The sequence below is a fragment of the Vitis riparia genome, chromosome 14 (genome assembly GCF_004353265.1).
Source record: "Vitis riparia cultivar Riparia Gloire de Montpellier isolate 1030 chromosome 14, EGFV_Vit.rip_1.0, whole genome shotgun sequence".
Taxonomy (NCBI): Eukaryota; Viridiplantae; Streptophyta; class Magnoliopsida; order Vitales; family Vitaceae; genus Vitis; species Vitis riparia.
This window is the reverse complement of record NC_048444.1, coordinates 22,792,955-22,820,682: the sequence shown is the minus strand read 5'-3', so window position 1 is coordinate 22,820,682 and position 27,728 is coordinate 22,792,955. Positions and strand designations below refer to the sequence as shown.

Genomic DNA, 27,728 nt, shown 5'->3' with positions numbered 1-27,728 from the left:
TGTATTCCATCAACAAGATCATAGGTACATAGCTCAGTACTCAAAAGAAAGTGTTCTTTTACTTTCTTTTTGAAGCAAAGAGAACAGATAATGAAAGTTAGGAACTTAGGACTATTGGTTTTTCCTAGAAATTATAAAAAGAAATCATATATTACAGATCAAAGAGCGCCACCGGGATCATTAACATTTACCATTTGGCAAGGTTTGATGTGATATATATATATATATATATATATGTTAATTACAAACAACAACTTTATTGAAATGAAGTACAAGAAGGATGAGAAACTTAAGACAACCAATAAAAAAAAAAAGTATAAGATGGTTTGCCAAAAATAAAACAAATTAGCAACTTAACCATGTAATAAAAATGTACGAGGACACTCCTCAACCCAAGGAGGTGAGAAATCTCTCACAAAAGACACCAACTCACTAGCTTCTCACTTGGCTAGTTAATCTGCCACATGATTTTCTAAGCAGGGAGTCCAGGAGAAAGAAAGACCCAAGCCACTAGTGATATATATCTACGATTTGGTGGAGCCACCCATCATACTTCAAGCCCTTATTTGCTGTTAGTCATGAAAGGCCTCTGCTCTTAGAGGAGCCCTAGAGTTTCAAATGAAACTAGATGAACAAAAAGGGAGTTTGGTGCAGGCACTAACAAAAAATCGAGTTTGACTAGGGGGGGGGGGGGAAATTCAACTACCAGAACTCAGTTTGAACAATTTGACAAACATTTTGGACTCCATAGCAACCTGCTAATTGGCTCTAGTTATTAGTCCAGTTGTTCAATGAGTTGAATCAGATTGTTCCAACTATATTTGATCAAGCTCTTTGAATCTATGTGCAATTATTTTTAAGCATAAAATTTAATTTTATAAGAAAATAAATAATTTTTCCACAAAAAAAAAAAAAAAAAATTGTGACAAGTTACTACTTTTCAACACAATAAAAGCATTGATAATTTTAACAATTGATTTTCCAATTCTCAAATTGTGGATAATTGAAACTAGATTTCAATTCTTCATGAATCTCAATTTTTAATAATTTGTACCATTTATTTTTTGTGATGCATATTGGTTGTTAATTGATTTGTCTTTATAAATGGAATAAACTGAACATTATAAAACAATATCATATGTATTTTGATTTCATGAAATAAATGAAACAATTTTTCTTAATCAATTAAACAAATAAATATGTAAAATGCAATACCTAAAAAAGATAAAATAAAATAAATTTAAAACACATACCAACCCGTTTCACAAAAATTAGAACTCGCAAACAGTAGTAAAACATATATTATTATTAGATCCTTGACATGATCGATTGGAGAGCTGCCTTGTCCATCAGCAATAAGGAAAAATTGATCTGACGCCGTTAATGACATATATTATTAAGTTTGGATGGTGTGTATCAAATAGGGAACAAAACTATGAATACAAGGGTCCAATGTGTTTAGAGTAAGCAGGATGGCAAACCATAGCTATGTGGTTTAGGGATTCATATTCTTTTATTTCTAATAACCCAAACTTGTGAGATGGGTTTGGGACATTAGAGTTAGCCCACCCACCCTTTGGTTAAACACTTTTCCCTCTTCTAATAAGCAAGCAAAATTATGGATATAAATGAAAAAGACTACATTTAGGGATTGAACAAAAGAGAGCCTGAAGATGGAGGTAAAGAAAATATAGGGCTAGGTGTGACGGGATCGTTAACAAATGCAATTTGAATGAGTGAAAATGTCTTGAATGTGGGTGTCACATGTATGCTTTGGATGGTTCTTGGGTCCCACTCTTACCACCAGACTATCCTTATATATGTTGGGCTTGTTTTCTAAGTCTATTTTGAGCGACTAATTTTTAGGCCTAAAAATGATTTTTCAAACTGATTTTTGACATTTAGGATTTTACTAATTTCTTAATAAAATATCTCATTTTTATAATATTTTTTATTATAAAATTGAGTAAATAAAATAAAAAATGATTAAAAACATGATAAAATTAAAAATATAAAAATAAATTATTTATTTTTCATGATCAATTTATCAACTTTTTAAATATAATATTTGTCTGTACACATCTTTTTAATATCTTCTTTTTTTCATAATCTATTATCTTAATTTCACTTATACACTGAACTTCTCTCTTTTATTATTTTTTAATTTAATTTTTTAATATTAATGTTTTTATTAGTTTTCTTTCAATGTTAATCAATTTAAAAAGTTTTACTTTATGAAATAGTGATAATGAGTTATATAAATTATTGGAGTTAAAGATTTAAATTACAATCCTACTAAATTTTAATTTTTGTAATCTGAAAAAAAAAAAAATCTAAATAGAGAAAAAAATGGTTGAAGAAAAAAAAGATAAACAAAAGATACTAATTAATAGAGTGATGACTTTTTATATTTTATTTTATATTTTCATGTGGGAATTTAATATTTTCTTTTTAAGTTATTAATTTTAATTTTAATTTTAATTTTTTATTTAACAATTACTAATATAATTTTTATTTAATTTTATAAGGGACAGGGACAAGAAGATGTATTTTCGTAAGAAACATTAGATGGTTCAAGTATTTAAGTATCAAATTATTATGTGTTATTCTAGGATTACGAACATCAATTTTTCATTCTTTTTGGTTGAATGACTTTACTTTCATAATAACGTTGTTTAGAACTTGAGTTTTAAAATAGCAAACATGAAAGTAGGTTCATGATTTTTTCACTTAATGCATTCAAATTCTAGGTTACAATTTGCACAACATATGGTATCCCTCTAACATAATGGTAGTACCAAATCATTCCTAAATTCAAGAACATGATTTACAATGCTAAAGCCTAATAATAATTATGGTGTCATCTAAAGCCTAAACCATTTGATGATCAAATTGACATGTTGTTAGTCCTATTTATTTATTTATTTTTCAAGTAGGCTTTTGATTAGCTTTGAAAGGCTTGGAGGTTGCTTTAAAATGTTGTCACTCTGGTTGCGGAATTAGAGATCATAATTGAGTAAATTGCAAGTGAACTTGATTTTCCTAACAATCAATAACCAACCAAACATAAGTGGATCGATTGTTGCACAATGAACATACAAGTGAAAAAGTCATGTTATCTAAGGTTGATTATCCAATAACATTCTAACCAATTAGACTCATTTAATAAATAAAGAGATTTCTACTCTAATGATTATCCTCATAAGACATTCTTGAATATATTTGACTAAACTCATATGTCAAGCCAAACTCTGAACATCCTTTCAAATGATATTATGAATATTTTATTTACTATTAGATTTTATTTAACGAATTTTCACGGTGTCATATTTCACCTTTGAAAGCAATATTTCATAATTTAAGACATGATTAAAAACTTACGCAAACAATATACATAAATTTAGCAAATAACAAAAATTCCTTTATCATATGTATTTTATAATTTATGAAATGTCAACTCACGCGATACAAGAAGTCGAATACTAATAAATTAAAACTTTCATCATTGCGCAAGACCACACACTTAACAAACAATTTTATTAGGGATATAACAATAAACAAAACAAAATGCATATGAAAACTAGCATGTGCTTGAATAAATAAACTCTATCAAATGAAGGAAATGATTGAAGGAAACATCACTGACAATTTCTCAAATATCATTAATAATTTCTCTTTCAAAGGCTGCATCTGTACTCCATCTCAAATAGAGCAGAATATAAAGTATATCCAGTGTACCTTAAAAAAAAATGATAAGAACAAAAGAAAATGATACCATTTAAATATAAATAACGTAAAAATTAGCAATAGTATTTATAGAATATATTATGAAGAACCATAACATATTCTTAGTTCTGGATATAAAAAAATGGATTCCACCTCCATCCTATTAATATTTAATATTTTTTAAAATTAAAATTTCTTTAATCATGTTTTTCAATTCCTTTATATTTGATTTATTATTCATTTGTATATTATTTGAAAACAATTTTTTTTATTAATTTAAGAAATTTATTATTACATGTTAATAGTAAACATACAAAATATTATTCTTTGTTTGATATTCATCTTGAAAGCTATACTTATCATAAATTTATATTATATCATTTGCATACTATACTAATTTGAATTAGCAAAGGTTTTTTTCATTATAAAAAGGTGTATTATTTAGTTAAATTAGATGAAAATAAAGGAAGTTAATTATTATGAATGTAAAAGGATAGAATATTTACAATTTTTTTTTAATCTATTAAAATAAATCCTATTATTTTTTTTAATGAGGTTGATTTGACGGTATTTTGAAAGAATGATAGTTAATCTCTTATATGAAATATATTTAAAATTAAATTTTAAATTAATTTAATAATTTGTTATTAAAAATTAATATAATCGTCATACTTTTTTATTTTTATAGAATATTTATGTCAATAATTCCAAAAAAAAAAAAGTATAAGAAGAAATAAAAAGTATGGGAAAAAGCTAACCTTCTCACAAAAGAGTACTACATCTTCCGTAGGTCTTCCATACTACAATTAGTGATATGTAGTTCTTGAAGGTTTTGAATATTCATGAGTGTCAGAAGAGAGAAAATATGTTTCATCCTATCATTCCCGTCTTCGATCCATCTCAGCCTAGGCAAGTTCTCCAATTTCAAGGTTTCTAACTTTGAGAAGATCTCAACATTTCCATCAATTTCTTGAAGAATAATCACATGTTCTAGGAGTTCACAATATTGCACATTTATCTCTTTTAAATTCTGGAAGCTGTGTATCAAATGAGCTGGGACAAGATTGAGTAGACATGGACATCTGTACACCCTTAAGATCTGTAGATTAGAGAATGATTCAAATGGAAGTTGATGATGCCATATATCCTTCAACTTGGGCAAATTTCTGAGTATCAACTCCTCTAACTTAGGGAATGAAACCTATAACATGATACATGACATCATCAGTTGGAAAGTTATAATAAATATAAATATATTTCTTAAATATAATTCATCAGCTTGGGATTATTCACATGTTTACTTTAATTATATTTATAAAAAAAAATGAAAGGATAAGGGATTCTCATGCTGATGCCACAAATTATTTTTACTCATATAAATAATTTCTTATTTTAAATCATATACATTCTTTTATTTTTCTCTCATTAATAAATTCTTGTGAATGTCTTTTTTAAATTTCCTTGTTCTTTTAAAATTTTTTTATGATTTCACTCTTAAATTTATTTTGTATTTATTCCTATTAACTTGACTTTTTTTTTTTCTTATTTAAAGTAAAATTATACTTATAGTTTTTCGTTATTTAAATACTCATTCCTATTAATATTTAATGTGTTTAAAATTAAAATTTCTTTTAACCTTATTAGTTTTTCAACTCCTTCATGTTTTATATATTATTTGTTTTTTTTATTATTTGTTAAAGTGAAATGTTCAAATAATTTTAACATGGTGGAGTTTGGAAAGTGCATGTGGGCCTACCCTAGTTTTTCTTTTGACCTATATCGATATAAAGTGGTGCAAAAATAATAATAATAATAATAATAATAATAATAAAACCAATGAAATTAGCTAATAAGCTTTAACATACCTTATGACTGAAAAATGAGTCTTCCGACCTTGCATTTGTACTCAAAGATGTGGAAGATGTTGTTTCTAACTCGGAACTGAAGTTGATGAGCTGTGATAGATAGTTGAGTTCCAAGGATCGCAATTTAGGGAATAGTTGCAAGTTGGTCCCAGCATGTCCATCTTCTTTTATTTCTGACTCCCTTTCATATGCGATTATTTGTTTCATGGCATTGCAATTTACTATAATCATTTCTTCAAGTTGGGAAAGGCCTCTAGCCGTGGAGAGCAAAAGGAGAAATTTCAATTTAGGACATGAATACACTTTTAGAGTTTTTAAGTTACCAAAAAACCCTATTGGAATTGGGCTATGCCATACTTCTTCCAAATTTTTCAGAAGCACAAGAATCAATGACTCCAATAGAGGAAAAGGGAAGGCACCATGTTGCAACAACTGTTGATTCTTTGAATCCATGATGTATTGAATCTCAGGACTCCGACCAACTTCGAGATGCTTTAGTTCAAGGAAACTCTCCCTATCTGATGGGTGAAGAACATATTTAGTACTACTTAAGTCCATGAACTTTAGTTCTTCACTTCTCTCCAACAACTTGCTCATTCCATCCCCCAAATGTAAGCTTCTATTGACTTTCTCGAGGTTCAATGCTCTTTTGGTTCTCAACCTCCACCAAGGACCTATAGATATCCCATATCTTGTCAAGTTCTCAAATAGAATGTCTTTTGGTAGCAACTTGGCATCTGGTATATGTATCTCTAAAGTTGTCAAATGAGACAAATGATTTAGCTCGGATAAGCAAGCATTGCTTTCACCTTCAGTTGCCCATTGAGTAAAGCTAGATTTCATGTACAAACATTCTAATTGAGACAAACTTGATAAGATATTTCGTGGAATTACTTCAAGCTTCTTACAATCATTCAAATCCAACAGCCTTAGATTGGTCAACCGCGACATTTCATTAGGCAATTGTTGGATTGTAGAACCCATCAAGCTAAGAACTTCTAGTTTCGTTAATTTTCCAATTAGAGCAATGTCTTCCAACTTGCACCCATCTAGATGCAATGTTTGGAGATTTGTAAGGGAATCAAGTGATGAAGGTAGCGTTGTAAAATGCGTTTTGGGCAAATCTAAAATTTTGAGTTTTTTCATCCCTTTGAAAAATGTGTTCGGGATATTCAATGAAGGATTGCTGTTATGCAATTGGAAAAATTGAAGGTCCGGACATACCAACCCTTGAGGAAGCTCATGCACAGCTTTGCAATGCAAAGAGATGAAAGCGCACCTTTTGGATTCATCAGTCTCTGACCATTCTTCCAATCCAACATCTTCTCTGACTACAAATGGATGAGGATCCTTGGATGCAATTGCTCTGGTAACTTCACGAACAACACTGTGCATCCTCACAAACTTGTTATCAGCATCCATGAAAAGCCAACTTGAAGCTCTTTCTTCATCAAACTTGTTTCTATCTTCATGACTGTCAAGTAACAAGCCTGAGGCTTTGAGGAAATCCACCAATTCAAGTAGTCTATTTCTTGCTTGCTCCAATGAGTCGATGCGATCAAACAAATCCAGACCCATACCATATCGTAACAAGAGATCCAATGAAATATCACCATAGCCCAGCATCCCACAAAGTAAGAACAATGACTTAACGTCATCACCCTTCAAATGGGTGTAGCTCCACTCCAGACATGAGTAAACCTTCCTATCCACTGCTCTAATGTTTGTTGGTGCACAACTCCTAAGTTGTTCCAAGGCATTCTTCCATACAGCCACGGTCTCATCTTTTAATGCCTCGGCAATTGTTACAATTGCAATTGGTAGACCCTCACATTCTTCAACTACTTGAATGGCTATGGGTCGCAGTTCAAGATTCTCCTCCATGGAATCACCTGCTGTCTTCTTAAACAAACTCCAAGCTTCTTTTAGTGGTAAATATTCCACTGGAAAACAAATTTGTGCGCCCATGCCTTTGCATAATAGGTCTCTATCTCTCGAAGCCAACACTATTTTGCATTGCGTCCAAATATCATCTTTAGAAGGAATTCCGACTTGCTCCAAATCAACTTCCGTCCAAATATCATCTAAGATAATAAGGATCTTCTCTTCCTTCAGTGCCTGCTTCAGTTCATCCGCTCTTCTGGATTCAACCTCCTCCCAAAGTGGGATGCCCAACGCTTTTGCAATTCTTTGTCGAAGTTTTTCCGAGCCTGGAATCGAGGATAAATCTATATGAACTTGTCTGGTGAACAATCGCTGTTGCTTAGCTTGTTTCGCCACTTGTTTCAGCAGTGTTGTTTTGCCCACACCGGCCATGCCCCATACTCCAATCAAGTTGATATTGTGGTCTCTTAAGGCATCCATAATTTTGTTCAAAGTGGAGGCTCTTGGTTCAAGGAATGAAGCCTGTAGTAAAAACACAAGATAAGGCATCAATTGGAAAGTTGTGATGATAGGCATAAACATATTTCTTAAATATAATTCAATTCAATTCTGAAATAGTCTCTCGCATGTTCACTTCTAATGCATTATAAAATTTTCATTAGTGAAAGAAAAAGTAATTATCATTATAAACATTTTCCCAAAAAATCAAATAACTATTATAATATTAATATCCTTTATGAAATACAATTCAAATGGGTTTCTGAACAAACAGTAAATAAAGTATGAATAATGAAAAAAATTAATAAAAAAAATACAAAATCACAAAGCTTTCATGATCAATACAAAGAAAAAGCTTTTAACTTTTCTTTTTAAAAAATGTTACGTTTATTTTGATATTAACAAAAAAATAACACATAATTTTCTTTTAAGAAAAAGAGTAAAAGAGAAAAATTATTCATATTAAAAAGGATGTATATGTATATGTATAATTTCCATGTAAAAAATAATATTCAAGATTATATTTTTATATTTTTAAAAATAAATTTTATTATTTTAAAAGAATAATAATTACTCTCCTTATAAGGAATAAAGTATGACTTACTCTTTTTATTTTTAAAAAAAAAAATTATAAAAAAAATTCTTTTTGAAGGTTTTGTAAAATAGATGTTAACAACAAAACAACACATTTTTTTTCCGAAGAAAAAGAGTAAAAGAGAAAAAAAAGTCCAAATTAAAAAAAAATGTACATGTAGTATTTCCACATACTATATATATAACTATTTATTAATTTTATAATATATTTTCCATGTCTCCATGCTCCCCTCTACTATTCTCTATATGTATTTTGCCATTGAATTTTTAATTTTTTAAGAGGGAAAATATATTCTATTATTTCATTTTGAAGAATTGTTTTGTCTTTAACAGATTATATCCATCAATTGGAAAATTGGGATAGAACATTTTGGGAAACTCCGGTAAATCAAGCATTAAAAATCGCCTAAACATAGAGAATTTATTGGGCCCCTCATAATACCCTTATGTTCTTTTATTATTATTTTCCGTTAAAACTAACAGAAAAAGGGGATGACTAAAACAAGGTCAGGCAAACAGGCCAACTACAGTGCAAGCAAATCAATAGAAAATGGAAATAGAATATATAGTTTTGGGAAGGGGTGGCTTTTTGTAGAAAATGTAGACAACTGCTTGCTTTTTGTTTCATACACACATTTCATATATTAAAATTACCCAATATTTCCGGGTGAAAATCTCTAGACTTGATTTATAACAAAAAAAATTTCAAAATTATTTTGACATAACTAGGATTAAATATTTGAATTTTTTTTATTATTTTCTTTTCTTTTTCAATAGAAAAGGATTAAAATTTATTTTATTTAACATAAAAAGACTCATTATTAAAACTAATATTTATGATCTCTTATTTGATGACAATTTTTTTATTTTATAAAAATTAAAATACCATTTAAGAAAAAAAAATATTTTGTAAAATTAAAGTACCATATAAATAAACAAATTATTAATAATTGATTAACTTATTGATATTATTTATAAAACCTTTACATACCAAATGCATATAAGAAAATTGAATTAAACATAGTAGAGCATGATAAATTTAAATAAAAAATAAAATCATTTCATTCTAAAAAATTCTTATTATTGTGAGCCGGTAGGAGATGTACTTAAAATAAAACAAAATTTAAATTTTAGAGCACATTAAAAAAAAAATAAAACATATATTTTTTTTAGTTTTTTCATTTGTTAAATAAAAAGTACTTTTCATTCTAAACAATTTCCCAAAAAATCAAACAACTATTATAAAATTAATATCTTTCAAGAAATATAATTTAAATGGGGTTTCATACAAAAAATTAAATAAAGTATAAATAATTAAAAATTAATCAAAACATACAAAATAAAATATAAAATTACAAAACATACATAATTGATACAAAGAAAAAGTTCATAACTTTGTTTTTAGAAAAATATTACATTTATTTTGATGTTAACAACAAAATATAAAAACAAAATAACACATAATATTTATAAAAAAAAAACAAGAGTAAAAGGAGAAATGAGGTTCAAATTAAAAAGGATGTATATATATAATTTATATGCAATAAATAATATCTAGGATTGTATTTTTATATTTTTTAAATGTTAAAATAAAGATAATAAAGGTAATTTGGTTGTTATTTTAAAAGAATGGTAGTTTAATATTTCAAGAACGTCGTATAACGGAAAAAAGAAAAAGAGAGAGACAACTAACCTTTTCATTGAAGAGCACTTTATCATTAGTAGAAGCATTGATACATAACTCTTTGAGATTATGAAAATTCTTGAACATTGAAGAAGACAAAACTAATTGAGGTAGTTTCCCAACCTTTAGGATTTTTAACTTTGGGAGGATCCCAAAATCTATCTCCTTCAATTTTGGAAGACTTTTTAGAACTACCTCCTCCAAATTAGAAGAAAGTGAAACCTACATAAGAAACACAATATAATACAATAATACATGACATCATCAATTGTAAAATTGTAATAAATATAAAAATATTGGGTCTATATTGGAAAATATATTATTTTACCTCATTTTGAAGAATTGTTCTATCTTTATTGAATTATATCCCTCAATTGGAGAATTATGATAGAATATTTTGGGGAAACTCCAGTAAATCAAGGATTAAAAATCGCCTTAACATAGAGAATTTATTGTGCTAGCATAATACCCTTATATTTTTTTATTATTTTTTTCTGTTAAAAATAACAGAAAAGAGGGACGACCAGAACAAGGTTAGGGTGAGAGGCCACGTGCAGTGCTAGCAAAGCAGTAGAAATGGAAATAGGGTATTTACTATTTAGTTTTGGGAAGAGGTGACATCTAAGACAACTGCCTTTCTGTTTCATCTAGCATATGCACATTACATATATTAAAACTACCCAATATTTTCGGGTGAAAATATCTCGACTTGATTTATAAAAAAAAAATTCAAAATTATTTTTGCGTAACTAACTTTAAAATATTTGAAAATTTTTTATTATTTTCTTTTATTTTTAAATATAAAAGGATTAAAATTTAGTTTATTTAACATAAAAGGACTGGTGATTAAAACTAATATTTCTAATATCTTATTTGATGACAATTTTTTTTTATTTTATAAAAACTAAAATACTATTTAAGCAAAAAAATTATTTTGTAAAATTAAAATAACATATAAATAAATAAATTATCAATAATTACTTAACTTATTAATATTATTGAAAAAACCTTTATCTAATAAATGCATATAAGAAGATTGAATCAAACATATCAGAGCATGATAAATTTAAATAAAAAAAATATCAAATCATTTTATTTTGAAAATTTTTATTATTGTAAGAAGGTAGGAGATGTACTTAAAATAAAACAAAATTTAAATTTTAGGGCACAATAAAAAAAATAAAACATATATGTATTTTTTTTTTAGTTTTTTCATTTTTTAAATAAAAAATAATTTTCATTCTAAACAATTTCCTAAAAAATAAAACAACTTGGGAAGACTTTCTAGAACCAACTCCTCCAAATTAGGAGAAAATGAAATCTATATGATAAACACAAAATACAATACATGATATCATCAATTGTAAAAGTGTGATAAACATAAAAATATTGGGTTAGTATAATTCATTAACTCTCAAATCATATACAAATTTTAATAATTTTCTTTTAAAATTTATTTTTCCTATTAAAATTTTCAATAATTTCACTTTTAAACTAATTGCTATATTTATTTCTATTAACACTTAACATTTTTTTTTTAAATTAGAATGAAATTTACAATGTTTCTTTTTTGTTATGTTTTTTTATATTAATATTTGATGTTTTTAAAATTAAAAATTCATTTTTTTAACTTTATTCTTGTTTTCAACTCCTTTATATTTTATTTTTTATTCACTAATTCTTTTTTTATTTTTTTGAAACTAAATAATAAAATTATTAACTTTGATGCTTATTTTAAATCAAGATTAATTAGTCTCTTTATATGAAATAAAATATGTTTTAATTAGTTTCCTTGTATCAAATAAAATATGTTTTACTCTTTTTTATTTTAATTTAATATCTTAACCCAATTTTCCCAAAAGTTATTAATTTTAACTATTCTAAAATTTAAATAAAATACTGTTATTTGAATTAAATTTTCACTAGTTCTCCTTTCTAATTCAATGCAATATTTCTTTCGGTTAGTACCTATTTTTTTTTTCATTTCTAAATTAAAATAATAACTTCCATTTTTTCCTCATTTTTATATTATTTCTATTAACATTTATCCTTTTTAAATTAATTTTTCACATTAAAATTTTATTTTTTTCAACTCATTTGTAATTTACTTATTATTCACAATTTTTATTATTTAAAATTAAATTAATAAAATTATTATTCAAGATTAATGTATTTTTCTCATACTTTCTTTTTAAAAATATTTTTATAATATATCTCCCTAAATATTTCAAGTAGTATAAGAAAAAACAAAAAATATGGGAAAAAACTAACCTTAGACAAAAGACATCCATGTAGTTTCTCTAAATTTAGGATTCTTAAATTTGGAAGGTTCCCAACATCCATCTCTATCAACTTGGGAAGGCTTTTTAGAACCAACACCTTCAAATTAGGAAGGAATGAAACCTACATGAAAAACACAATATATAATACATGATATCATCAATTGTAAAAATGTGATAAACACAAAAATAATTGGTCAATATAATTCATTCACTCTCAAGTCATATGCAAGTTTTAATAATTTCCTTTTCAAATTTATTTTTTCTATTAAAAATTTCAATAATTTCATTTTTAAATTTATTGTTATATTTATTTCTTCTAACAATTTAACTTTTTTTATTTAAATTAGAATGAAATTTACAATGTTTACTTTTTATTATGTTTTTTCATATTAATATTTAATGTTTTTAAAATTAAAAATTCCTTTTTTAACTTTATTCTTGTTTTCAATTTCTTTTACATTTTATTTATGATCCACTAGTTATTTTTTTATTTTTTGAAACTAAATAATAAAATTATTAACTTTGATGGTTATTTTAAATCAAGATTAATTAGTCTTCTTATATGAAATAAAATATGTTTTGCTCTTTTTTATTTTCATCTAACATCTTAACCCAATTTTCCCAAAAGTCATTAATTTTAACTCTTCTAAAATTTAAATAAAATATTATTATTTGAATTAAATTTTCACTAGTTCTCCTCATTTTTATATTATTTCTATTAACATTTATCCTTTTTAAATTAATTTTTCACATTAAAATTTTATTTTTTTCAACTCATTTGTAATTTACTTATTATTCACAATTTTTATTATTTAAAATTAAATTAATAAAATTATTATTCAAGATTAATGTATTCTTCTCGTACTTTCTTTTTAAAAATATTTTTATAATATATCCCCCTAAATATTTCAAGTGGTATAAGAAAAAACAAAAAATATGGGAAAAAACTAACCTTAGACAAAAGACATCCATATAGTTCCTCTAACCATAGGATTCTTAAGTTTGGAAGGTTCCCAACATCCATCTCCATCAACTTGGGAAGGCTTTTTAGAACCAACTCCTCCAAATTAGGAGGGAATGAAACCTATATGAAAAACACAATATATAATACATGATATCATCAATTGTAAAAATGTGATAAACACAAAAATAATAGATCAATATAATTCATTCACTCTCAAATCATATGCAAATTTTAATAATTTCCTTTTCAAATTTATTTTTTCTATTAAAAATTTCAATAATTTCACTTTTAAATTTATTGTTATATTTATTTCTTCTAACAATTTAACTTTTTTTATTTAAATTAAAATGAAATTTACTATGTTTCCTTTTTATTATGTTTTTTTATATTAATACTTAATGTTTTTAAAATTAAAAATTCCTCTTTTAACTTTATTCTTGTTTTCAATTCCTTTATTTTTTTTATTTATAATCCATTAGTTATTCTTTTTACAATATAATGGAATAAGCGCATTGAATTTTTAATTTTTTTGAAAGAGAAAATATATTCCTTTAGCTCATTTTGAAGAATGGTTTCATCTTTAATGAATTATATCCATCGATAGAATATTTAGGGGAAACTCTAGTAAATCAAGAATTACAAATCGCCTAAACATAGAGAAGTTATTGGGCCCCGCCGTAATACCCTTAGTTTTATATATATATATATATATATATATATATATATATATATATATATATATATATATATATATATATATATATATTATTTTCTGTTAAAACTAACAGAAAAAAAGAATGACTAGGACAAGATCAGGCGAGAGGCCCAAAAAATCAAACAATTGTTATAAAATTAATATCTTTCAATAAATATAATTTAAATGGGGTTTATACAAACCATTAAATAAAGTATAAATAATTAAAAAATTAATCAAAACAGACAAAACAAAATATAAAATTACAAAACTTACATCACATTGATACAAAGAAAAAGTTTAGAACTTTGTCTTTTGAAAAATATTACGTTTATTTTGATGTTAGCAACAAAATAACACAAGTTTTTCAAAAAAAATAAAAAGAAAAACAAGAGTAAAGGAGAAATGACGTCCAAATTAAAAAGGATGTATATATATAATTTCTATGTAATAAACAATACCTAGGATTGTATTTTTATTTTTTTAAAATGTTAAAATAAGGATAATAAAGATAATTTGATTGTTATTTTAAAAGAATGGTAGTTTAAGATTTCAAGAAAGTAGTATAAGGAAAAATAAAAAAATGAGGAGAAAACTAACCTTTTCATTGGAGAACTCCCTGTCTTCCATCCCACAATCAATGATATGTAGCTTTTGGAGATTGTGAAAATTCTTGAACATGGAAGCAATCGTAAGTCTTAGCCTAGGTAGTTTCTCTAACTTCAGGATTTTTAACTTTAAGAGGATCCCAACATCCATCTCCTTCAACTTGGGAAGTCTTTCTAAAACCAACTCCTCCAAATTAGGAGGGAATGAAACCTACATGAGAAACACAATATATAATACATGATTCATCAATCGTAAAAATATGATAAACACAAAAATAATAGGTCAATATAATTCATTCACTCTAGATCATATGAAATTTTAATAATTTCCTTTTCAAATTTATTTTTTCTATTAAAAATTTCAATAATTTCACTTTTAAATTCATTGTTATATTTATTTCTACTAACAATTTAACTTTTTTTATTTAAATTAGAATGAAATTTACTATGTTTCCTTTTTATTATGTTTTTTTTATATTAATACTTAATGTTTTTAAAATTAAAAATTCCTTTTTTAACTTTATTATTGTTTTCAACTCCTTTATATTTTAGATCCAATAGTTATGTTTTTATTTTTAAAAACTAAAAAATAAAATTATTAACTTTGATGGATATTTTAAAATCAAGATTAATTAGTCTCCTTGTATCAAATAAAATATGTTTTACTCTTTTTTATTTTCAAAAGTAAAAAAGTCAGTCATAAATTTGAAAATATTTTAATGGAGGTTGTTTCTTATTATCATAAATGTTAGACTTCCTTTTTCTTCAAGAACTTATGCGAGTTTTCAAAATATGAAATTTCATTCTTAAAAAAATACAAAATATTTTATTAAGAGTAATTCTAACATTTAACAAAATGGGAGAGTTTATATATATATATATATATATAATTAATTAATTAATTTAGAGAGAATCTTAATTTGATAAGTTGTAAAATAATCCTTTCATACTCTTCTAGATATAATTTGCCCTTTTATTAGAAATATCATTTATTATTTTTATATTATTTGAAATTAAATTTTAATGTAATTTAAGAAATTTATTATTAAATCTTAATACTAAATATATAAAATATTATTCTTTCTAGTATTCATCTTAAAAGTTATATTTATTATAAACTTATGTTATACACTTAAAAATCATACTAATTTGATCATACATATCTATATCATTCACAAACCACACTCATTTATTTAATCATAACATTAATTCAATAATTTGTATCATTATGTATTATTTATAATTTTATCATTCTTTAAAGTTATATCCTAAATTTTCATATTTTTATTTATTTTTACCAATATTTTCATTAATATAAATATTTTCATCAATATTTCAAGTGTCTTTTTCTTTATTAAAAAGTGTACTATTTAGTTCAATTACATAAAAATAAATAAATAAAGTTAATTATTAAGAGAAAGAGATAGAAAAAAAACAAATAAATAAACAAAATGGATATTAATTTTTGTCTTCATTTTGCATCTAAAAATAATTAAATCCAATTTTGCTTGATTAATTTTTTCTTATCAAGCCTTTTCAATTTATTTATAAAACTTATAAAATACTAACAATTAATAATATTTTAAGGTTTTTATTTAACTAAATCTCTTCTCATCTTTATGTTATTTCCATTTAACAAAAATTTTATAAAAAGTATTTTCAAAAAATGAGGATTAAAATATTTGAAAATATGTGATTACTTTTTTATTTATTAAATTTAAAAATATTAAAATATATTTTATTTAATGTAAAAAGACTTTTATTAAAACTTATATTTATGATGTTTTATTTCATAGTTTTTTTTATGTTATAAAAAGTAAAAAACATTTATACAAATAAAAAGTTATCAATAATTAATTGGCCTATATATAACAAATATATATATATATATATACTCATTAGTTAAATAAAATATAATTTTCTTTCTAAACAATTTCCCTAAAAATCAAGCAACTAGTATATCATAAATACCTTTTAACAAATATAATTTAACTAAGGTTTTAGAAAAATAAATAAATAAATAAAATACAAAAAACTCAAAATAAATATAAAATTACAAAATGTATATCATGAATAAAAAGTTCTAGCATTTACATTTTAAAATTAGAAAAATTACATTAATTTTAATCTAACACTAAATAAAAAAAAGTAAAGGAGACAAAGGCGTCTAAATAAAAAGGTAGGTACATGCCTATAAAACAATATTCACAACTGTTTTAGTTTTATTTTTTAAAATTTTACGAAAGAAGGGTAATTAGTTCCCTTACATGAAGTAGATTATGTTCTACTAATTTTATTTTTCAACTATGAAAATTAATAATATTTTTTAAAATATTTTAACCATCTTACACCTTACACTAGTTTTTCGAAATATTATTTATTTTAAATATTTTTAAATTCAGATAAAATATTAGGAGTCTATATTATAGATATTATCATACTAAATTACTTTTATTTATATCTAATCATATATTACTCTATAATAAATCATATACACTTCAGAGTTATTTCTTATAAATAAATTTTACTAAATACTTTATAAAATTTATTTTTTCAATTAAAAATTCCTCTAATTTTCCTTTGCAATTCCTTGCAATATTTATTCCAACTAGCACCAATTTTTTCCTTTTAAATTAAATAATACTTACCAAGTTTCCTTATTTTATATTATTTCTAGTCATATTTATTGCTTTTACAATTCACATTTTGGTATTATGTTTATTCTTTTTTCAACTCCTTTATAATTTAATTATTATTCACCATATTTTATTATCTAAAATTAAATTTTAAATTAATTTGATAAATCTATTATTAAAGATTAATATAATGTTCTCATAATTTTTTATTATTTTAATGGAATATCTTTCTCAATATTTCCCAAAATAGTATAAGGAAAAATAAAAAAAAATATGGGAGAAAACTAACCTTTCCATCGAAGAGCACTACATCTTCCATAAGAGTATTGATATGTCCCTCATCTTCAACTTGGTTCCCACAATTTCTGATGGATAGGAATTTAAGGTTGTGAAAAGCCGTGGAAGAAGAGAAACGACACCTCACGCTATCATTCTTGTCATCATCCTCATTGCATACAACACGCCTCAACTTAGGTAGTGAATTTAATCGTAAGGATTCTAACCTTGGGAGAATCCTAATATTTTCATCAAGTCCTTGAAGATCAAACACATGTTTTAGGACTTCACAGTTATTCACGTCCATCTTTTTCAAATTGTCGAATCTCTGTATCAAATGAGATGGAATAAGATTGACTAGGCTTGGACAATTGTATACTTCTAGGATTTGCAAATTGTAAAAGGACTCAGGTGGATGTTGGTGATGCCATATCTCCCTCAATTTGTGTAGATCATGAAGTATCAACTCCTCCAAATTAGCAAATGAAACCTGAAATATAATACATGACATCATCAATTGGAAAGTTGTGATTAACATGAATATCTTCCTTTCTTTAAATATAATTTATCATCTTCCAAATATTCACATATTCGCTTTAGTTATGTTTTGTGTTTTAAAAATCTTAAACAATCAAGGAAGACTAAAAAGAATCATGAGAAAATCTTGGAAAATATTAGGAGTCTATATTATAGATATTCTCATACTAAATTACTTTTATTTATATCTAATCATTTATTACTCTATATTAAATCATATACACTTCTGAGTTATTTCTTATAAATAAATTCTACTAAATACTTTATAAAATTTATTTTTTCAATTAAAAATTCCTCTAATTTTCCTTTGCAATTCCTTGCAATATTTATTCCAACTAGCACCAATTTTTTCCTTTTAAATTAAATAATACTTACCATGTTTCCTTATTTTATATTATTTCTAGTCATATTTATTGCTTTTAAAATTCACATTTTGGTATTATGTTTATTCTTTTTTCAACTCCTATATAATTTAATTATTATTCATCATATTTTATTATCTAAAATTAAATTTTAAATTAATTTGATAAATCTATTATTAAAGATTAATATAATGTTCTCATAATTTTTTATTATTTTAATGGAATATCTTTTTCAATATTTCCCAAAATAGTATAAGGAAAAATAAAAAAAAAATATGGGAGAAAACTAACCTTTCCATCGAATAGCACTACATCTTCCATAGGAGTATTGATATGTCCCTCATCTTCAACTTGGTTCCCACAATTTGTGATGGATAGGAATTTAAGGTTGTGAAAAGTCGTGGAAGAAGAGAAACGACACCTCACGCTATCATTCTTGTCATCATCCTCATTGCATACAACACGCCTCAACTTAGGTAGTGCCTTTAACCATAAGGATTCTAACCTTGGGAGAATCCTAATATTTTCATCAAGTCCTTGAAGATCAAACACATGTTTTAGGACTTCATAGTTATTCACGTCCATCTTTTTCAAATTGTTGAATCTCTGTATCAAATGAGATGGAATAAGATTGAGTAGGCTTGGACAATTGTATACTTCTAGGATTTGCAAATTGTAAAAGGACTCAGGTGGATGTTGGTGATGCCATATCTCCCTCAATTTGGGTAGATCATGAAGTATCAACTTCTCCAAATTAGCAAATGAAACCTGAAATATAATACATGACATCATCAATTGGAAAGTTGTGATTAACATGAATATCTTCCTTTCTTTAAATATAATTTATCATCTTCCAAATATTCACATATTCGCTTTAGTTATATTTTGTGTTTTAAAAATCTTAAACAATCAAGGAAGACTAAAAAGAATCATGTGAAAATCTTGGAAAATATTAGGAGTCTATATTATAGATATTCTCATACTAAATTACTTTTATTTATATCTAATCATTTATTACTCTATATTAAATCATATACACTTCTGAGTTATTTCTTATAAATAAATTCTACTAAATACTTTATAAAATTTATTTTTTCAATTAAAAATTCCTCTAATTTTCCTTTGCAATTCCTTGCAATATTTATTCCAACTAGCACCAATTTTTCCTTTTAAATTAAATAATACTTACCATGTTTCCTTATTTTATATTATTTCTAGTCATTTTTATTGCTTTTAAAATTCACATTTTGGTATTATGTTTATTCTTTTTTCAACTCCTTTATAATTTAATTATTATTCACCATATTTTATTATCTAAAATTAAATTTTAAATTAATTTGATAAATCTATTATTAAAGATTAATATAATGTTCTCATAATTTTTTATTATTTTAATGGAATATCTTTTTCAATATTTCCCAAAATAGTATAAGGAAAAATAAAAAAAAAATATGGGAGAAAACTAACCTTTCCATCGAAGAGCACTACATCTTCCATAGGAGTATTGATATGTCCCTCATCTTCAACTTGGTTCCCACAATGTCTGATGGATAGGAATTTAAGGTTGTGAAAAGCCGTGGAAGAAGAGAAACGACACCTCACGCTATCATTCTTGTCGTCATCCTCATTGCATACAACACGCCTCAACTTAGGTAGTGAATTTAATTGTAAGGATTCTAACCTTGGGAGAATCCTAATATTTTCATCAAGTCCTTGAAGATCAAACACATGTTTTAGGACTTCACAGTTATTCACGTCCATCTTTTTCAAATTGTCGAATCTCTGTATCAAATGAGATGGAATAAGATTGACTAGGCTTGGACAATTGTATACTTCTAGGATTTGCAAATTGTAAAAGGACTCAGGTGGATGTTGGTGATGCCATATCTCCCTCAATTTGGGTAGATCATGAAGTATCAACTTCTCCAAATTAGCAAATGAAACCTGAAATATAATACATGACATCATCAATTGGAAAGTTGTGATTAACATGAATATCTTCCTTTCTTTAAATATAATTTATCATCTTCCAAATATTCACATATTCGCTTTAGTTATGTTTTGTGTTTTAAAAATTTTAAACAATCAAGGAAGACTAAAAAGAATCATGAGAAAATCTTGGAAAATATTAGGAGTCTATATTATAGATATTCTCATACTAAATTACTTTTATTTATATCTAATCATTTATTACTCTATATTAAATCATATACACTTCTGAGTTATTTCTTATAAATAAATTCTACTAAATACTTTATAAAATTTATTTTTTCAATTAAAAATTCCTCTAATTTTCCTTTGCAATTCCTTGCAATATTTATTCCAACTAGCACCAATTTTTTCCTTTTAAATTAAATAATACTTACCATGTTTCCTTATTTTATATTATTTCTAGTCATATTTATTGCCTTTAAAATTCACATTTTGGTATTATGTTTATTCTTTTTTCAACTCCTTTATAATTTAATTATTATTCACCTTATTTTATTATCTAAAATTAAATTTTAAATTAATTTGATAAATCTATTATTAAAGATTAATATAATGTTCTCATAATTTTTTATTATTTTAATGGAATATCTTTTTCAATATTTCCCAAAATAGTATAAGGAAAAATAAAAAAAATATGGGAGAAAACTAACCTTTCCATCGAAGAGCACTACATCTTCCATAGGAGTATTGATATGTCCCTCATCTTCAACTTGGTTCCCACAATTTGTGATGGATAGGAATTTAAGGTTGTGAAAAGCCGTGGAAGAAGAGAAACGACACCTCACGCTATCATTCTTGTCATCATCCTCATTGCATACAACACGCCTCAACTTAGGTAGTGAATTTAATTGTAAGGATTCTAACCTTGGGAGAATCCTAATATTTTCATCAAGTCCTTGAAGATCAAACACATGTTTTAGGACTTCACAGTTATTCACGTCCATCTTTTTCAAATTGTTGAATCTCTGTATCAAATGAGATGGAATAAGATTGAGTAGGCTTGGACAATTGTATACTTCTAGGATTTGCAAATTGTAAAAGGACTCAGGTGGATGTTGGTGATGCCATATCTCCCTCAATTTGGGTAGATCATGAAGTATCAACTTCTCCAAATTAGCAAATGAAACCTGAAATATAATACATGACATCATCAATTGGAAAGTTGTGAATAACATGAATATCTTCCTTTCTTTAAATATAATTTATCATCTTCCAAATATTCACATATTCGCTTTAGTTATGTTTTATGTTTTAAAAATCTTAAACAATCAAGGAAGACTAAAAAGAATCATGTGAAAATCTTGGAAAATTGCACAAAAAAATTGACAAGTTATCAATGAAGAATATATTGGCTTCACTTCTCACATAATATTAGTTATTTAATGACATGTTTTTCATTATCTTTTTGTTAAAAGAACATAGGGATGACTACAATGGTGGCGAAGGTGCAACCATGGATTACATAGATTCTCATACCACAAATTATTTTTATTCATAGCCATCATTTATTATTTTAAATCATACGAACTCTTTAATTTTTTTTTATCCTATTAACAAATTCTAATGATTTCATTTTTTAAATTTGGCATTTTCTTTTAAAAGATTGTATTTTACTCTTAAATTTATTCCGGTATGTTTTCCTATTAACCTTGACTTTTCCTTATTAAATTTTTTTCCTTAGTTTTATATTCATTCCTATTAGTATTTAATTAATGTTTTTTAAAATTAAAATTCCTTTAACCTTATTCATTTTCTACTCCTTTATAATTTTTTTTATTACTCATTATTTTTATATTATTTGAAATTAATGTTTCAAATCATTTAATAAATTTATTACTAAAGACTAATACTAAGTATACAAAATATTATTCTTTTTTTAGTATTCATCTTGAAAATTATACTTATCATAAACTTATGTTATATCACTCACAAATCATATTAATTTGATCGTACATATCCATATTATTAAAAAATCACACTAATTTAACTATAATATTAATGCCATCATATGTATATTTATATATTATTTAAAATTTTATCATTTCCAAAGTTTTATTTAAAATTTTCATGTTTTTATTTATTTTTAGCAATATTTCCATATTAATAATTTCATCAATATTTTGATAAAATGGAATCACCAGAGCTTTTTTCTTAATAAAAAACATGTATTATTTAATTCGGTTAGATAAAAATAAAGAAAGTTATTTATTAATGGATTACGTTATATTAATAATTGTAAAAAATAAATAAATAAATAAAATGGTGATTCATTTTTCTCTTCATTTGCTTCTAAAAATTAATTTGGGAGAGTTATGCTTTAGGATGTAGAAAGTGATATAATTGAGATGGAAGATACCAATAATTTTAAATTGCTAAAAAATTCCATAAAAAGTAAAAAGGCAAAAATAGCATTAGTTTGTCTTTTTCTTTAATAACCTATTTTATTTATTTATTTATTTATTATTAAAATTTTATCAACAATTGTATTAATATTATAACCTTTAATAATATTATTATTTTATTATTATTATTGAAAATAAAAAATATTTATATTAATATTTTAACAACAATAACAACAACAACAACAAAATAGAAAGAAAGGAGGAAAAAGAAAATTATAAAAAGTAGAACTTAAGTATAATTGGAAATGATCTAAGTAGAACTTAAGAGTTGTGGAATGAGATGTCAAACTTTTATATTATTTTGATTAATTTTATAAACTAGAAGACCCTAAACCATAATTATCCATTAATCATATTCAATTTATTTACAAAACTTTTAAAATATTTTTAATATTTTTAGGTTTTTTATTCAATTTGGAATTTTTCCAAATAATTTTACATCTTTTGTTTATTTGTTTTCCAAGAGTTACTTGGTTCTATATTATCTATAAAAATTATTAAATCCTCTTCTACCTTATATATTTTCAAATGACCCTAAATATCTCCTTTAACACACAATGTGGAATATAGAAAGTGCATGTGGGACCATCCTAGTTATTCCTTTGACTAGGGTGTGTGTAAAAAAAAAAATTAAAACCATAGAAATTAGGTATTAAGCTTTAACATACCTGGTTACTGAAAAATGACATGCGATTATCACAATTGCCTTCCGACCTGGCATTCCTTGCTAGAGACGTGGAAGATGTAGTTTCTACCGTAGAGCTGAAGTTCATGAGCTCTGGTAGTTTATAAAGTTTCAAAGACCGTAGTTTGGGGAATAGTTGCAAGGTTGTCCCACCATGGCCATCTTCTATTATTTCTGACTCCCTTTCATATGCGATTATTTGTTGCATGACATTGCATTCTCCTATTTCTATATTTTGAAGATGCAAAAAGCCTGTAGCCATGGTAAGAGATAGGAAAATTTTCAATCCATGGCAGTTCATCACCTCCAGAGTTTTCAAGTTACCAAAAGACCCTCTTGGAATTGGTCCGTGGCATACTTTTTCCAAGTTAATCAGATCACGAAGAAGCAATGACTCCAACAAAGGAAAGAGAACGTGTTCTTGAACCCGCGGGTACTTTGAATCCACAATATATTGAATCTCTGGACTGCTACGGACATCGAGATGCTTCAATTGAAGAAAATCCTCTTTATATGATTCATGAAAAACACTTTTAGTACCACTCGATTTGCTTAAGGAGAGCTCTTCAGTTTTCTTCAACAACTTGCCAATCCCATCCACCAAATGAAGGGTTCCACCAGCTTTATAGAGCTTCAATGCTCTTTTGGTTTCACATGGTGAGTACCAACTCCACCCACCACCTATAAATATTTTAAATCTTGTCAACTTATCAAAGACCATGTCTTTCGGCAGCAACTTCAGATCTTGTAATGCTATATTTAAAGTTGTCAAGCGAGACAAATGTTTCAATTCGGCAAGGCAAGCATTTCTTTCTTGATTAATTTCCTCATCCATGTACTGAGTAAAACTATAAGGTTTCATGCAAAGATGCTCCAGTTGAGATAGGTTTGATAAGATATTTGGTGGAATTACTTGAAGTTGATAGCAATTGCTCAGATCCAACCACCTTAGACAGGTCAATTGTGCTATCTCGCTAGGCAATTGTTTGATCTTGGAACCCCAAAAGCTGAGAACTTCTAGTTTCTTTAGCTCTCCAATTCCAGCAACGCCTCCCAACGTGCAGCAGTGAAGACACAATGTTCGGAGATTTGCAAGGGATTGAAGTGACAAAGGTAGTGATGAAAATTCCATTTGAAACAAGTGTAAAACTTTGAGTTTGCCCATGCCATTAAAAAGGGGGTCCGGAATTTTCAAAGGTCGACCTTCATTGACCAATCGAAAAAATTCAATTTTGGGACGGTCCAATATTTCACCAAGGTCAAGGGTACCTTCGTGACTTAAAGAAAGGTGAACGCACCTTTTGGATTCATGTATCCCTGATTGCGTGGCTTCTATTACCATATACCGAGGATCCTTCGATGCAAGCTGTCTGGCAACGTCGCGAACAACATCGTGCATCTTCACATACTCCTTTCTGTCGATGTCTAATAACAAACTGGAGGATTTGAGGCGATCTACCAATGCTTGAAGTCTATTTGTCGATCCGTCCAATGTGTTGATACCTTGAAACAAACCCAAGCCCAGGCTGCACTTGAACAAGTCATCCAGTGAAATGTCACCATAACCCATCAAACCACAAAGCAAAAACAATAACTTGGCATCTTCACTCTCCACGGAATGGTAACTCCACTCTAGACTTTTGTATACCTTTTCATCCATTCCTCTAATGTCTGTCTTAACAGGACTTGTTAGTTGTCGTAAGGCATCATCCCAACAAGGCAAACTCTTATTATTCTTTAGCGCCGTTGCAACGGTAACAAGTGCAATCGGTAAACCTCCACAGTTCTCAGCTACCTTCCTTGCTACGGATTGTACATCGAATTCCGGAATGCCACCTGCTGTCTTTTGAAATAACTGCCACGCTTCATCATTTGATAAAATTCGGATTTCAAAATTTGGTTGAGTGCCCATGTCTTGAGATAAGACATCTATTCTTCTAGAAGTCACCACAATTTTACACCCTACATGATCGTCCCCACAAGGAATTCCTACAGCCTCCAAGTCGAGTTTCGCCCAAATATCATCCAGAATTATGAGGAGCTTCTTTTTCTTCAATATCTCAATTAGCCGATTCGCTCTTCCCGATTTACTCTTCTCTTCGATATTCAAACCTAAGGAATCTGCAATCTCGGCTTGAATATTTTCCAAGTTTTGTTCTCGGGATACAGCGACCATCACCACCTTGTCAAATAACTTGGCATCTTCAGCTAGTTTAGCCACTTGTTTGACCAGCGTGGTTTTGCCCACACCGCCCAACCCCCATACCCCAATCCTCTTGATCTTATCATCTCTTAATGCTGCCATAACTTTGTCCAGAGTCGAGGCTCTTGACTCAAAAGCTTCATAATTTTTAGAGGTTAGATTCCCTGGAAGGACACCAAATGATACGCCATGGGGGAAAATGCGTTTTTTTCTGATTTCAACAATAACCGCCGCCTTCTTTTTCGCTTCTTTGCCTAGATCGTAACGTGACTTGAGATTAGGACACCTCCCATTGAAACAGCTCTTGGTTCTTTTCTTTTCATCTTGCATGAATGTCTCTGCCTCCCCTGTATTCTTTTCTGCCCGATCCAGCCAGTCTTTAACAATAGGTCTGATTTCATCCCCTCTTCTAATAGCTGCAGCAACAGTTATCTGAAGGTCATCATTCTCCTGCTTCAACTCCTGAACCTCCTTCTTGAGATCTTCCATGTGGTCGCGGTAGCAAAGCATATAACTAAGCTCGCTTTTAATTGGATCAAACAAGCATCCTGCAATTTTTCCAGCAATGGTTCCGATGATGGTAACGCACTCTGCCATTTCGTCTCCGTTGGATTTTTTTTTCTTTTCTTTTTTTTGCTTTTTTTTTTTGGTTTTGGAAAACAAATGGGAAGCTAGACAAGGCAGAAACAAAGGAAAGCAGCAATAAGAAGAAACTAAAAGAAGAGAGCGCAAGAAATGGAAGGAGAAGAGTATTTGTTCCAAGCAGAGGGATGGTGAGTAGGAAAATGGAAAGAAGAAACAGTGGTGAAATTGGAAATGAGTGAAGTTAGGAATGGATGATAAAATGGCAAAGGGGTAGAGAGTGAAGAAATGGAGAAAGCTCAAGGAATGCTTGTAATTTGATTTGGAGAGTAGATTACCAAACTAAGACAGATGGAATTTTTTTTTTTTTTTGGGGGGGGGGGGGGGGGGGGGGGGGGGGGATTTGGTTTCGTTGGAAAACGGAAAACAGATGGGAAGTGAGAAAATAAGAGGAAACAAAGAAGAGGGTGGATCAAATGAAAATAAACAAGGAAATGAAAGGAGCAGAGTTTGGGTTCCAAACAGAGAGACGGTCAATGAGAGCCAAGTTAGGAATGGATGATAAAATGGGAAAGAGTGCAACAGCAACTGCAACAATGACACCAAACAAAGAAGAGAGTGGCATTGCAATTAGGTGTGGAAAGGGGCAGACTACTTTTTAACTTGGGGTGTCATTAATTTAATTTTCCTTCAAGATTTCACTCCACAAATCATAAATGTAATTTTCTTTACAAAGATTTCATTACTAATAATTTAAAAACCTTTTTACAACTTCAAATGAGATGGTTGCAATTTTTAATTTTCCATTAAAGAATATGTAAGCATTGTAACTTTATGTTCTCAAATCTGCTTGCATGCAAAAAAATCATGGTTCAAATTTTTAACTTTATCTACAAAGTGATGTAAATATTTGGATTTAAAAAATGGACAATTATGTTTCGGACCATATAATTTCACTATTTAAGTCCAAGACTCGTAGGAAATGTGAAAATTGAAAAAAAATAATATGAATTTTTTATTTTTACAAAAATGACCTTTATTGACTATGAAAAAAAAAGAGTAAAAAAACATTAATTTAAATTTTATTCATTTTGTAAATCTCAATAAAATTTAATTTAATTTAGTGATTTGGAAAAAAAAATATATTATTTTCCAAAAAAATAAAAATAAATTATTATTATTATTTAAAAATCAAATATCTTGGAAAATATATATTTTTAAAATTATGTATGTAAAAAAATCAAATATCTTGGA

The 27,728-nt window shown here is 26.9% G+C and overlaps 1 protein-coding gene across 4 annotated transcripts in view; it reads right to left on the bottom strand.

Moving 5' to 3' along the window:
• The window catches only part of LOC117930230, a 47,002-nt gene extending 19,938 nt beyond the window's left edge, over positions 1-27,064 (bottom strand). For 2 of the 4 annotated variants that reach the window (XM_034850765.1, XM_034850766.1), the window contains exons 1-10: positions 23,673-27,064; positions 21,253-21,729; positions 20,078-20,554; positions 18,902-19,378; positions 17,725-18,201; positions 14,792-15,010; positions 13,486-13,617; positions 12,523-12,654; positions 10,261-10,473; positions 5,592-7,997 (exon numbers count right to left, since the gene is read on the bottom strand). In XM_034850765.1, the coding sequence (XP_034706656.1) occupies positions 5,592-7,997; positions 10,261-10,473; positions 12,523-12,654; positions 13,486-13,617; positions 14,792-15,010; positions 17,725-18,201; positions 18,902-19,378; positions 20,078-20,554; positions 21,253-21,729; positions 23,673-26,489 (7,827 nt within the window). In that variant the 5' untranslated portion in view covers positions 26,490-27,064. Of the gene's footprint in view, positions 1-4,484; positions 4,928-5,591; positions 7,998-10,260; positions 10,474-12,522; positions 12,655-13,485; positions 13,618-14,791; positions 15,011-17,724; positions 18,202-18,901; positions 19,379-20,077; positions 20,555-21,252; positions 21,730-23,672 lie in introns of all 4 variants that reach the window. The other 2 variants (XM_034850764.1, XM_034850768.1) reach the window with 2 other exon arrangements.
• Positions 27,065-27,728: the final 664 nt, after the last annotated feature.